The 12,302-nt window shown below is 38.5% G+C and overlaps 1 protein-coding gene across 1 annotated transcript in view; it reads right to left on the reverse strand.

Moving 5' to 3' along the window:
• Window positions 1–4,939: 4,939 nt before the first annotated feature.
• The window catches only part of LOC104159487 (protein SPT2 homolog), an 8,518-nt gene continuing 1,155 nt past the window's right edge, over window positions 4,940–12,302 (reverse strand). The window contains 8 exon segments of the mRNA XM_009697407.1: window positions 4,940–5,036; window positions 7,159–7,236; window positions 7,896–8,055; window positions 8,870–9,054; window positions 9,121–10,417; window positions 10,420–10,530; window positions 11,983–12,020; window positions 12,022–12,100. Of these exon segments, the coding sequence (XP_009695709.1) occupies window positions 4,940–5,036; window positions 7,159–7,236; window positions 7,896–8,055; window positions 8,870–9,054; window positions 9,121–10,417; window positions 10,420–10,530; window positions 11,983–12,020; window positions 12,022–12,100 (2,045 nt within the window).

Below are 12,302 nucleotides of genomic sequence, written 5' to 3' on the forward strand. Positions count from 1 at the left end.
AAGTCAGAATCAAGCCCATTCCTTTAACAAGAAAAAAACCCCCACCCACCACCACAGCTCTTGATTCTCTTTAAATTGTCAATTGCTACCAACTTTCACACATACAGTACGATAGGAGATGGCATCAGATACTTGCCTTTCCTCAACTGAGGAATGCTGAGAAATTGGGCAGAAGTTGCATCCAGTGTACAAAAAAAAAAGATGAATTTGCCAGTGCAGGGAAAAGGATACAGGTAGAAACAGACTCCCATGAAGAACTGAAGAGAGAAAATCCCCAAAGCAAATTAAGAACCAGATGGTTTGGGAAAACAAAACCATTCATCAATTGTGGACAGAGAAGTTATGAAACCTGTCACCAGTTTAGTCATTACTTCAGGAACCTCTTCTCTCTTTAATTTCATCCCACAAAGTATGTTAAGCACGGTATGTCAAAGGCTTTTTGGATCCCTAGGCTCATGAAAAAATAGACATGGGATGACTGAACTGCAGTTCTGTCTTGTGGAACTAAAAATGTTATTTCAAGTAAAATTACAGCTAAAAACTGCCCTTGAACAAGGGAGACTTATAATTTTTTTTTTTCCAAATCTGAGTAAAATAATTTTATGTTTCCAGCGAAGTACAGCTTTACTGGCTGGATTAAGACAGTAACTCAGCATAGAATCACCTTCCACCTGAACAGAATATATTTGTTTTGAAATAACGAGTGATAACAACTGATGACAGCTATTAAGATACATTAAAAATCTCAAGGGAATTCCATACAAGGGAATTCCAAATAAGATTTCATGCCTTCAAAACAAGGTACTCATAGGATGCTGATTAAATGCTAATTTACAATATGATTTTTAAAATAATTATTTTAAACACAAGAGTGTGCAAGCATTGCTGCTTCCAAGGAAAGGCAGATGGCCTGACTTCGATGTGTATTCATTCATCCGTTTGGAAGCGGGTCACAGCACTAGCTGAGCAGCCCAATCACTGGTATTTACCTCCACCTGCCAAAGCAGTAAAGCCTTCCATAGGAGACAGCACTCGAGGAGGGTCAGATTCTTTACATGGGAAAAGAATGAGAAAGATGCTGCTTATGAAACCGCAGGAGAAAACACCACACTCCAAATGGAAGAGGTTAAAGGCAACTGGCACACTTGTGTATATTATCATTCTAAAATACACATATTTCCAAATATGTATTATGTCACAAGCCTAAACTGCAGGAGATGCCAGTAATTTTCAAATCTTTTCTGAATGCTTAAGTGACTCCATTAATTTTTTGTACATTCTTGCTGGCTGCATGAGAACAAGAGAATTCTTGGAGAACATTCAGCCTAATGCCGTTGTATGTGACAGCTCAGAGGAAACCAGCAGAAAAGAATTCTGAAAAATCTTCCATAAAGTAAACCAATGAGAAATAGCAGTAGAATGTTTAATGCCTGTTATTTATTGTATACATACTCTGCAAAACTTATACGCATTTGGTGTGTGCAAAAGTATACACTCTTGACAGCACCAGAAAACAGTTAAGCTATGTACGAGTTTTCAACCTGATTTGTCACATTGTATAGAAAGACATTGTGCACAAATGATATCCCCAAAGAAAAAAGTCATTGGCTAAAACTAGAAGCACCCTTATTTACACACTAACACTTTAATATTGCATCACACCCACTCACCAAAATAAATAGTACATTCATCACAATTTAAACACCAGTCTCTCCATATATTTATTTTCTTTCTGACATGTTTTGGTCTCCAGAAATATTCTATATCTAGAAATATGCATCAGCTACTAGATTATGTTACAAAATGCAAAAAAAATAGAAAATTACTTTTCCTGGACAATATTTTGGCCTTTACACAAAAATAAATCCAGATTTCCATAGAGATCTCATATATTTCTTGAAAGATTTTTATTTTAAAGCACAGCACAGAGTTGCACACTAAGGCTTCCTGTGATATGCAAAACCCTGGCCTCCAAAAGACATTGCTGTAAAGCGAAATACAGCTCAAGTGTAAATACAAGACATTTTCAAAAAGTAGTCATCAATAGAAAGTGCCCTTCATTTGATTCAGCATTAGCAGTAAAGAAGTAGCTACTGTAATTGTGCAATCAAAGCCAGACCTGGAAGGGTTTTATGAAAAGTATGTAATTTCACACTATCAAGTTTAAGGATATAGAATCGGAAATAGCAGAAACCAACCAACCTTTTTGTAACTCCTACATTCATTATTTTTTTGACACAATTTAAAAAAAAAGGCACATTGTCAAACAGTGAATTAAAAATCTAAAAACCAAACCAGAATTTCATTACATACAATTAAATCATTAACTTAACATCAGATCCTCATAAACCAATATAAGCATTCTTCCAGTTTTTTCTTAACCTCAAATTCAGATGCACTTTGGACAAGTACTGAAGTACGCTCATTAGATTAATACTGTTAATCTGGCAAACAGTCAACATGTTTTTGGATACAAGGTCAGGAATTAAAAATTTAGTTCCTTCCTAGCCGATTTACAAATACGCAGTAAATGCAAACAAATTTAAACCCAAACATTTGTACAAAAGTTGAAAACCGACTATGAGAAAGTACTTCTTGACTGTAAAATTACAAATGTGTCCTTGACTGATTTTTCATGAAATAGACAAAAGTGTAAGCAATGATCACTGTGTGAAGAAGCAGGTATACAGCGTCTTAGGGAGGCTAGCAGAGTACATTCCAGTCACCATCTAAAAGACAAATGACAAAGTGCTTCACAGATTAAGAAATGTAACTGATCTCGTGTGGTTAAATAATCAGGAAGTGGTGAAATAATCAGCTTATTTAGCCTATATTTATCTGAAATGCAGATTTAATTCCCAACTGAATGAATTTTGAATTAATATGTTTCTTTTGCTTCATAAGAGACTTTTTTCCCAACCAGGCGGGAAGTTGCTCACAGCCGATACAGCTGTCTGGGCTCACAGACCTAGAGCCTTTCTCCAGCTAAAAAAAATTAAACAGTAAAAACACTCAGTAACTTGATCATGGTCCCAGTGTTTGTTGTCTTGAATGGATAATTCTAGGAACTGCAACAGAAAATTTTAGATGGTCCCAATGAAGCAGAGTGAATACAACAAACTTCTAGACAAGCAGTGAGGTTACGCTAGCTTGCATGGTCTCAAGTGCATACACTGAGAAACAGTTTGTTAGTTAATATAGAAAGTTAAAAATACAGAAGAGCAATGATGGTACCTTCATCTGGGCTCCCTGTCAGCTAATACTGAATTAGTTTATAGAATCTATGCTAATAGCTTACTGATGTGTTTTACTGAGGCAGTGAAATGCTACACCATTGACAGAAAACATCTTAAAAAGGCAAATTTGTTTTTTCTTACATTAAGAGTCAGATGTTTAAACTTCAGCAGCTTCCAAGATTGTTCCTTACAGGTTGCTATCTAAACTGCTTCCTAGAAGCAGCACTTAAGAATAGCCTTGATAGGAAAGGCTCCTTTGTTGTTTTTCTACAAGGTAATTTTTCCTTTTTATTCCTTTACTTCCCGCCCCAACCCAACAAACACCCAAAGCCCTTTTTGTACTTTTCCAAGTACTTCTAGCATTCAAACATAACAGCCTCAGCAGCTGAAGCCAGAGGTACTATCAGTGGAGCCTGGAGCCTGAGGCGAAGCTGGGCACTGATACTGGTGAGCTTTGAAGGGCAACCTGGGGAAATCAAAGTAGATGCAACACCAGATTTGAGCTTCAGACTCTCAGTACAACTCCTGTAGACTTACATGAGCCCTGTGCTGATTGTAAACAAATTCAGTTACTGAAATAAACAGTCTTTAAGTGCATAGATAGAAATAATGTGCAAATATGGGCATTAAGGTAAGTAACTGAACTAACTCTCCTGCTATGCATAACATTTTAGATTTTTGGTTTGATGAAATTAATCACAAGAATTAACTAGTTCACATGAAGTTGTTAATATTGAAGAGCTGCAAATACATTCTAACAAAAGTTAATTCTGATGTGCTTTCTAAATAGTAAACATAATTAGATAAATGACTGCTTCGCATTTTAAATCATTTAACACATCGGATGTTTAATGCAAGAAAAAACATGTGCACCGTACACAATTTGTAAAAGCAGCAGAAGCTGTTAAACAAATGTGAAGATTTACAGGGCAGGAAAAGAATTCCCAAGCATACGCTTGAGCCCAAAAGCACAAGTTACACACAAACACTAGAAATTCCTGTTTTCAGGGTGTGTATCATACTGAATTAGATTGGCATTGGAATTCCAGACACAGCAAAAGCCAACATAATCTTTTGGCCCTATCTATAACTGCACAATTTGCAAGTGACATGCATTTTTCTCTTTAGAAATAGAGAGGTTCAAATTATTTTTATGGGTCCTCAAATCGGAAAATATGCGGCACTTTATTGCTTTGAATGTCTGTGGCAACGGCTGAATTTACACCCAAGCTGCTTCTGTACAGAAGATGACATTTCAATACTTTGAGGCTCAAGATTGGAGACACAGTAGGATATAAAGCAATTTCTAAGTCCCAAGAAATATCAGGGAACACAAATGCTATTCCTTTCTTTCAAGTGAATGCAAAATTGGTTTACTGGTATATGGGCCCACACAGTTCCGAGTCAGTGCATAGCTAGTCAATATTTCTGCTGGCATTTTGAACTGGTTTAATCAATGGAAACATTTATTAATTTTATTCCACTTATTATGCATTAGTGCATTAATTTCTTCATAAAAAACCAACCCTGGCAAGTATTAAAAATAAATATCTTATTTAGGTCAAACAAATTGCTTTTCAGTACGTTAATCCCTTTAAATATTCTTTTGCCCTCTAACAAGCAAATGGAAACTGAAGTAGAATAAGAGATGTATGGAGGCAGAGGATAGCAGAAACATGAACAAAGTCAACACCATAAGTCAGTTAACGTGTCCTCAGCTTCTTAGACTGTCTCTTGCGTTTCAATTCTTCTTCTTCCCGTCTCAATTCTTCTAAGTCCTCCTGAACACCAAGTCTCAAGCTGCCAAACAAGATGAGTAGCAGTATGTAAAGGATTTCAAGAAACATGAAATTTGACTTCCACTCCTCCCCCAAAAAAGCAATCCTAAAATTATTACAGTTGAGCAAAAATTTTAGATCAGTTCAACAATCATAAATTTTCTTTCAAAATAGCAAGAATACAGCTTAAAAAAAAGAAATCAAGATTTTATCATTAGAATAGAATCAAATCTTTTGAGGGAAAAATTATTTAAAACTTTTGTTAATAAAAAGTCAAGACTGTGAAAAAACCCTGATTTTAATACAAAAGCTCATTTTCCAAAAAGAAGCTGCTGAAACACATCCATCAACTCTTGCCAATGTAACTCTTACATACAAGTCACAGCAGGACTGACTCTCATCCCCTTCTCTGATAGCCACCTAAACCTTTTACGCTGGCAAGGGAGAGAACAGGTAACATCAAACAGTAGAGAAGCAAGATGTTATTGCAGCTTCCTGGTTTGAGAGACCATTCAGGTAGCTACAAGCACAACATTGCTCCACCTGCAGTCCACCTAGCTGCCAGGGCTCTGGCGAACAGGCCCATGGAAGAGACTCTGACAACACAGCATGTTCTAGCTATGTCCCTGCATAATTTCTTCAGCTTCCCAGAAGTTGGAATGTTGAAAGTGATCCTTAAAAACAGTATCTGCAGTCACTGATCTCCTCTTCAATAAATATGGGCTGGATAGCCTTGCCGGTTTGATACTAGGAAGGGCTGTGGCAAAGTTACCATTCTGTGATCAGCTACTGCCTCACTTGCAGCCCCACCACATGCATTTGTACATCCATAGTTCATTATGAAGCAACATAAGGCAGCATAGCACGCATCTCGATGCAAAAGGTTCAACCACACAACAGTGAGGATTCAACTGTTCTGGGTTCAACTGCTCCCATACACGCTCTAAAGTGGATTTTATGCCTAAACAAGCATAGGAAAGTCATCCTGACTTCAGGAAACTGCAGTCATCCAAATTAAGATTAGAAACAGGCACATCAAGGATCTTTCTGATAAAACTGTCTTGAAGTGTCATTTTTCATTTCAACTTAGAACTTAACTATAATTTTAGTGGGCTTGCTTGGTTAGAAAAAGTTCCTCATTTCAAAGGTCACAATGCTTTTAACCAAACTCTCAATGAAAAGTAGCTGAGCATTGAAAATAGTTAAACTCAATTTTACTCAAGTTCCTTATCTCCTCTTCCTTTATGCTGCATGTGTAGTTACAAGTTAGCCAGGTATTCAACTCTGCAAAACCTCACTCTAGGTCTCCAACAGACAATTCAGTTAATAGCAATATCACTGTAAAATTCCAGTTGTTTCCTCTAACTCCATTTAACAGACTACAGCTTTGCATGAGCGGCAGCTGTTCCCCAGGAGCAAGGACACTGACTTCAAAAAGATGCAAGTTTTCAGTACTTCTGAATAACAATAAAAAAATTTTGGTAGAACAAAACTATTTGTTAACTCAGAATATTCCAGTATTTTCCATATAAAAACCTCTTAACTTTCACAAAGCTTGTTCCACCAGTCATTAAAAACCAAAAAGAAAACCAGTTTATGAACACCATGCTTTATAATAGCAACATAAGAATTGTGCAGGTCTAGAGGCCAAAATCAATGGCCAAAACCAATATGAAAACATAATATTTGTATTTTAAGTCAGCAGTTACAAAAGTTTGCCAGACTACTTTTTACACATACAGAGAAATATACAAAGACATGTATATAGATAAAAACAAATTAATCTCCTTCCAGTCCTCAAACTAAAAAAAATATTGTAATGTTTGGGACAAATTGAAAGGTTTAGCATTTCAAGTGAAGTTTAAAGTATTTTTAAAAACATTTTGGGGCATAAGTTGGTTTTGATATTTTTTTTTAAACAAGCAAAGTTTGTGATGCATGAGAATGAACATACAAGATTTACTACTATACCTACCACTGGCTGGCTGAGTTTCATCTTTACCTAAGCTTTCTTATAAACGAATAGTAAGGCTTATTTACCTCTGCTATAAAAAGCAGCAAATACTCCCTCTAACATAGCCCCATGACTTGGGTAATAAACAAACTTCACACGTTCTATCTTTCTAGTTTAAATCCATGCATACCTCCTAGCTTCTTCTTTCTGTTGCTCTCTCCAGCTGCTCTCCATATAACGTAAGGCATAGTCACTTTCGTCTTTGTATCTGGAAATTAAATATTAGTTTTCAGCACAATAAAAAACATGATAATGTACAGTTGAGTTATGAAGTCACATCCCTTCTTAGAAGAAGAATTACCTTACCATACACAGATTTTAATGTTTTGAAAGAATATAAGTTACTAGTCTTTAAAATGCTTGCTTTCCTATGCCTTATTGTCAGACAAGAGGGAAGTATTTAAATAAGCCAAAGAGCCTTCGTTTTCCAGCAGTTCCTAGTCATACCAAGTTAGATCCTCTCACAGAACAGCTAACACTATTGCCTTTAGCAGTTCACACTGAGGCAGATACATCTGATGAATTCCAAAATACTGCAGACCACTATAGAATGCATTTTAACATCCAATAATAGGGAAGAGTTGCTATGAATTATACAGGTGAGACATTGAAGAAGCTGTGTTGTTTTCTAACTATGTCCTATTGCATCAAATTTTATTGCTCCCAGAAAAGCGTGGCAGGCAATGCGAAAATTCAAGGTCCCTTCTGCACAGGAGCAGCTCTAATGCTTGTTAAATTTCTGCAATGCAAAACCATTTTTGGATACCAGCACTTCCCCTATTTCTAAAACATTTTTATTTATTGAACTATATTAATTTCTGTTCTGTTGCTTGTTCTGCAGTATCTTAAAACTGACATTTTTCTTACCTTTTCCGGTCATAGCCAAATATTTCCCGAATATGTTTTGATATTTCTTCTTGGGGTTCCCCTTCATCTTCAATGAAGTCATCCATTTCAGAGTCATATTCATCATCATCATCATCATCTTCCATCTGTCTCTTGTAACTAACAGGTGGTCTTCCAAGACCTAAGTGACAGAGGAGTGAAAAAATCATGAATCAATAACATTAATTGAACATTAATTTAACAGTAACTCTCCTTGCTATACCTTGGGCACAGCCATTTTACAGCTCTGAGCTTCAAACGTGGAAAACTTCTGCCTCAAGTTAACTAGCAATTCTTGGAAAGTCAGTAAAAGGAAATACTTCCTCTAAGCTGTGCTACAGAAGATGACATATCAGTACCACACATGGCATTCTGAACAACCTAGCAGACAGAAGTCTATGCTCTTGCTCAGGCTTTCTTTAGGCACTTATTTGCACTTATTTCCATGCTGCTTGTTCCTGTTCAGAAACAAATTTTCAGAATTGCTTGCTTACTGGTAAGTTGAATTTGCCAAAACACATTATCAGTCACAGGTTTGATGTGTGGTTTTTATTTTCATGTACCACTTCAGGCATCTGTTATTTAAGACATTAGAAATTTTAAAGACTAGGTGTAATTAAGAGGTGTAGGAAATAAATCCTTCAATTCTCTTCCTTCTAACAGAATTTGTATACCAACATCCATCACAGGCTGCTTAGTTTTCTTTCATGTAATACTTCACACTCCAGACTTGTATTTCAAGGAATATGAGCATAGGTAAAAATAAATAAAAAGCTGCAAAGCAGAAAAAAGCATTCTACTGTTAAATGCACTCTTTACAAGGCAAACATGGTATTTTGTCCAAGTGTTCCTAATTGCACCTATAATTGTCAAAGACCCTCAGTGACCTCAGACATTTATAAAAATACAAAACAAATAACTAAGTGAAAAAAATTATTTGCTCTAGAACTTTATACCTTGTGGATGAAACACAGGCCTATGTCCTTGAAAAGATCTCATTCCATTTATCTGTCCATTGCTAGGTCTTGTGACAAGGTTTTTCGAAGAAATAGTTTCTGATACAACAGTACACTTCGGTTTTACAGTTGTACCCAAGCCACTGCCTGGTCGCCCAGGTCCTGTGCTCGGGCCAATGCCTGGCCTTCCTGGTCCTGTTCCCAAACTGCTGCCAGGTCGCTTGGCTCCTGTGCTTGGACCGATGCCTGGCCTTCCTGGTCCTGTTCCCAAGCTGCCGCCTGGTCGCCCAGGTCCAGTGCCTGGCCTGACTCCTGGCCTTCCTGGTCCCGTACCCGTGCTGCTGCCTGGTCGCCCAGGTCCTGCATTTGTGCTGATGCCTGGCCTTCCCGGTCCAGTCCCCAAGCTGCTGCCCGGTCGCCCAAGTCCCACGCTTGAGCTGCTGCCTGGTCGCCCAGGTCCCACGCTTGAGCTGCCAGCAGGTCTTCCAGCTCCCAGGCCTGAGCCACTGCCCTGTCGCCCAGGTCCTGGGCTTGAGCTGCTGCTCGGCCTTCCAGGTCCTGTGGCTGAGCCGCTGCCCAGTCGCCCAGGTCCTGCGCTTAAACTACTTCCTGGCCTTCCAGGTCCCACACCGGAACTGCTGCTTGATCGCCCAGGTCCTGCACTTGAACTGCCACCTGGATGTCCAGGTCCTCCTTTTCCCAAGCTGCTGCCTGATCGTTTTGCATTTGAGTTGATTCCATGCTGAAGGGCTGCAGCACTTCCCGATTTTGTATGGGAAGACTTTTTCAGGCCGGATTCTTTAGCAGATGGTAGCCTCTGAGCCCCATTGGCCACTGGTTTTGAGGGTGGCACATGAGAGCTTGAGCCAGACTTTCCAATACCATTGACAGGTAATTTACTATGACTGTTACCAGTAGAGCTTTTTAAGGAGCCATTTTGTGAGTTTTTTTCCATTTGATCAAATCTTGAGGAAGAAGATGACCGTGAGTGTTTTTCAGTCAATGCTGGTGCTTTGGATTTCTTATCAGTACCACTCATAGAAGATGACAGACTGCCTTTTGGTGTGGAATGTTTATCTGCTGAGCCTTTGTTAAGTTTTGCATTTACAGATTCTTTCTGAGAAGTCACTTTTTTTGAAGAACTGGATATCCCTGTATTCTTAATCTCCTTCTCACTTTTCTTATGCATTTCTACTCTTCTGTTTTTGCGTACCAAATACTCCCTCTCTCTCAATTCTTCTGCTGTTCTGGGTCTCTCTTCTACCTTTTTCACTGCTTTTATTTCCACTGGTTCGTATTGTTTTTTTTCAGCAAGCCTCAAGAGCTCTGCAAAGTTCAGAGGTGCTGGTGCGCTTTTGGGAGGTGCCTTTGGTTTCACTGCAACTTTGGATGGTTTCTCTTCATATTCTTCTTGTTCATGCTCAGATTCAGTCTGACTGTATTCGACTTGCTCAGTTTCATCTTCTGTTGCATACTCAGCCTCCGGGGCCTGAGCAACATTCTCACAAGTCCTCCTCTTTTTAGTCTTCTCTTCAACAGGAATGAAAAAAAACCATAAAAATTATCCTTTGTTCGTGAGGCCATAGCTCTTGCCTTTCTGTCATGTTTCAGTTCAATACGTCTAGCCAAGAGCTGCTCTTTCTTTCTTCTTTCTTCCAGTGCTGTAGGAGAAAACCAGGAGAAAGTTATGAAATAAAAAGTAGTGCTTTTGCTTCCTTCCAAGCCGATAAACCATTCTGGACAGTAATTTAAAGATATCTGGCTAAGGTCTGTTCAAAATAGACTAGAAAGTGATGAGAGGTCTGCCAACAGGACAAGCTAACCCACCTCAATCAGCTACTCTGATAAACAAAGGTGAACAATTAAGTCAAATGCTGCTATTGCAAAACCCGCTAAGGTGATTCAACTGAAGCAGCTCTCCAGAACACTATGCAAGCTAAGGAGAATTACTGTGTGAGGAGGTACAGGAATGATGGGATCTCTGCGTAATTGAAGGAGTTCTGAGACTGAGCAAGAGAATTTTGACACCGTACAGAATTTACTATCAGATGTTTAATGGAAGGGGGGGATAAGAATTGGAAAATAGGTTGAGTGTGTGTGTGTAGAGGGCTGCAGGGAGATAGAAGCAGCGAGCCACAGAAAAGCAAGCTGTTGGTCGCTACATTTGTCTGATAGAGCCCTGTTCCCCATCTCCACAGTCTGTCCTATATTCTTACTGAACTGTTTTTAGCTATTTCCTGCATAAGTACACTCTTTATCTTGAGTATATGTGTGATCTACTGACAAAATTCAGGCTGAACTAGCTGCTGAATAGGATGAGAGGTCTGAACACCAGATACTGGAGAGATCAAGGGAGTGGGGGCCAAATACCAGAAAGACTCAGGAAACGCATCAATTCCTAGAAAATGGATTGGGCCACTCATGCTTTGGGTGCCCGTAAAGGTACCATCCCCTGCCTATGTTATTCTATTGGCAAGGCAAGGGCCGTGAATGTGCAGGCACGCCTATGTGAAATTCATGTTCAGTCTTGCTTCCGGCTGGACCTAGCAACAGGAATAAGGAGCAGGTTCATGACTGCCCCAGGAGAGAAGAAACACCCTGGGACATCCAGTCCATCAGATTTGGTTACCTCCAACAAAATATTAACATCAGAAGCAATGCAGTATTAGTTTATTCTATGGATTATTTAAAGAAAATAGAATACAGTGAAAAAATTGTGGCTCAAACAAAGCCTCTGCCATACAGATTTAAAATTCAGACTGTATCGATACACTAGATTAAGATACAACAGGAACTCTTAGTATTTTTCCCCCCACAGATGAAGTTTTTCAAAGTTAAGTTACCAAAAGTCCAGATGGTTTCTTGCAATATCTCTTCACCTTAACTACTTCTCGATCTCCAACAGTAAATGCTAGTTCAGCTCATTAATATTTAATTCCTTAAGAATGCAGGCAAACATCCCTAGTCTTTACTTAGTCCTTGCTTTCCCTCAGCATCAGTTATATGCATAAATTCCAGAAACAGATGTGTAGTTGTATTTGCAAGACCTTTGAATAAGGTGACAAAGTCTCAAAGAGTCAAAGTCTCCCATAGAAAATATTTTGGACTATTACCTTTTTTTCTTTTTTCTTCTTCTTGCCGTCTGAGAAACTTGTACTGCTGCAGACTCTACACCCTTGACTTTTGGAACCTTTTTGGGAGGACCAACAGCCAAACTGTACCTTTTCTGCAAAGAACAAAGAAATATGTCAGAAAAGTTAAGAAATGTAAAAATTTTTTTTAAAAAATCTTTTTTAAAACTGAGGAGTTGCATAACAGTCATGTACTTGACTTTAAGCATAGAGATGGTACAGAATAAACAGACAATGAATTCTCACTGAAGCTGAGAGTTGTGATGATATACTTGACTCCCAGCCATACTTTGGTTCAGCCT

The sequence above is a fragment of the Cariama cristata genome, unplaced genomic scaffold (assembly GCF_000690535.1).
Source record: "Cariama cristata isolate BGI_N322 unplaced genomic scaffold, ASM69053v1 scaffold14393, whole genome shotgun sequence".
Taxonomy (NCBI): Eukaryota; Metazoa; Chordata; class Aves; order Cariamiformes; family Cariamidae; genus Cariama; species Cariama cristata.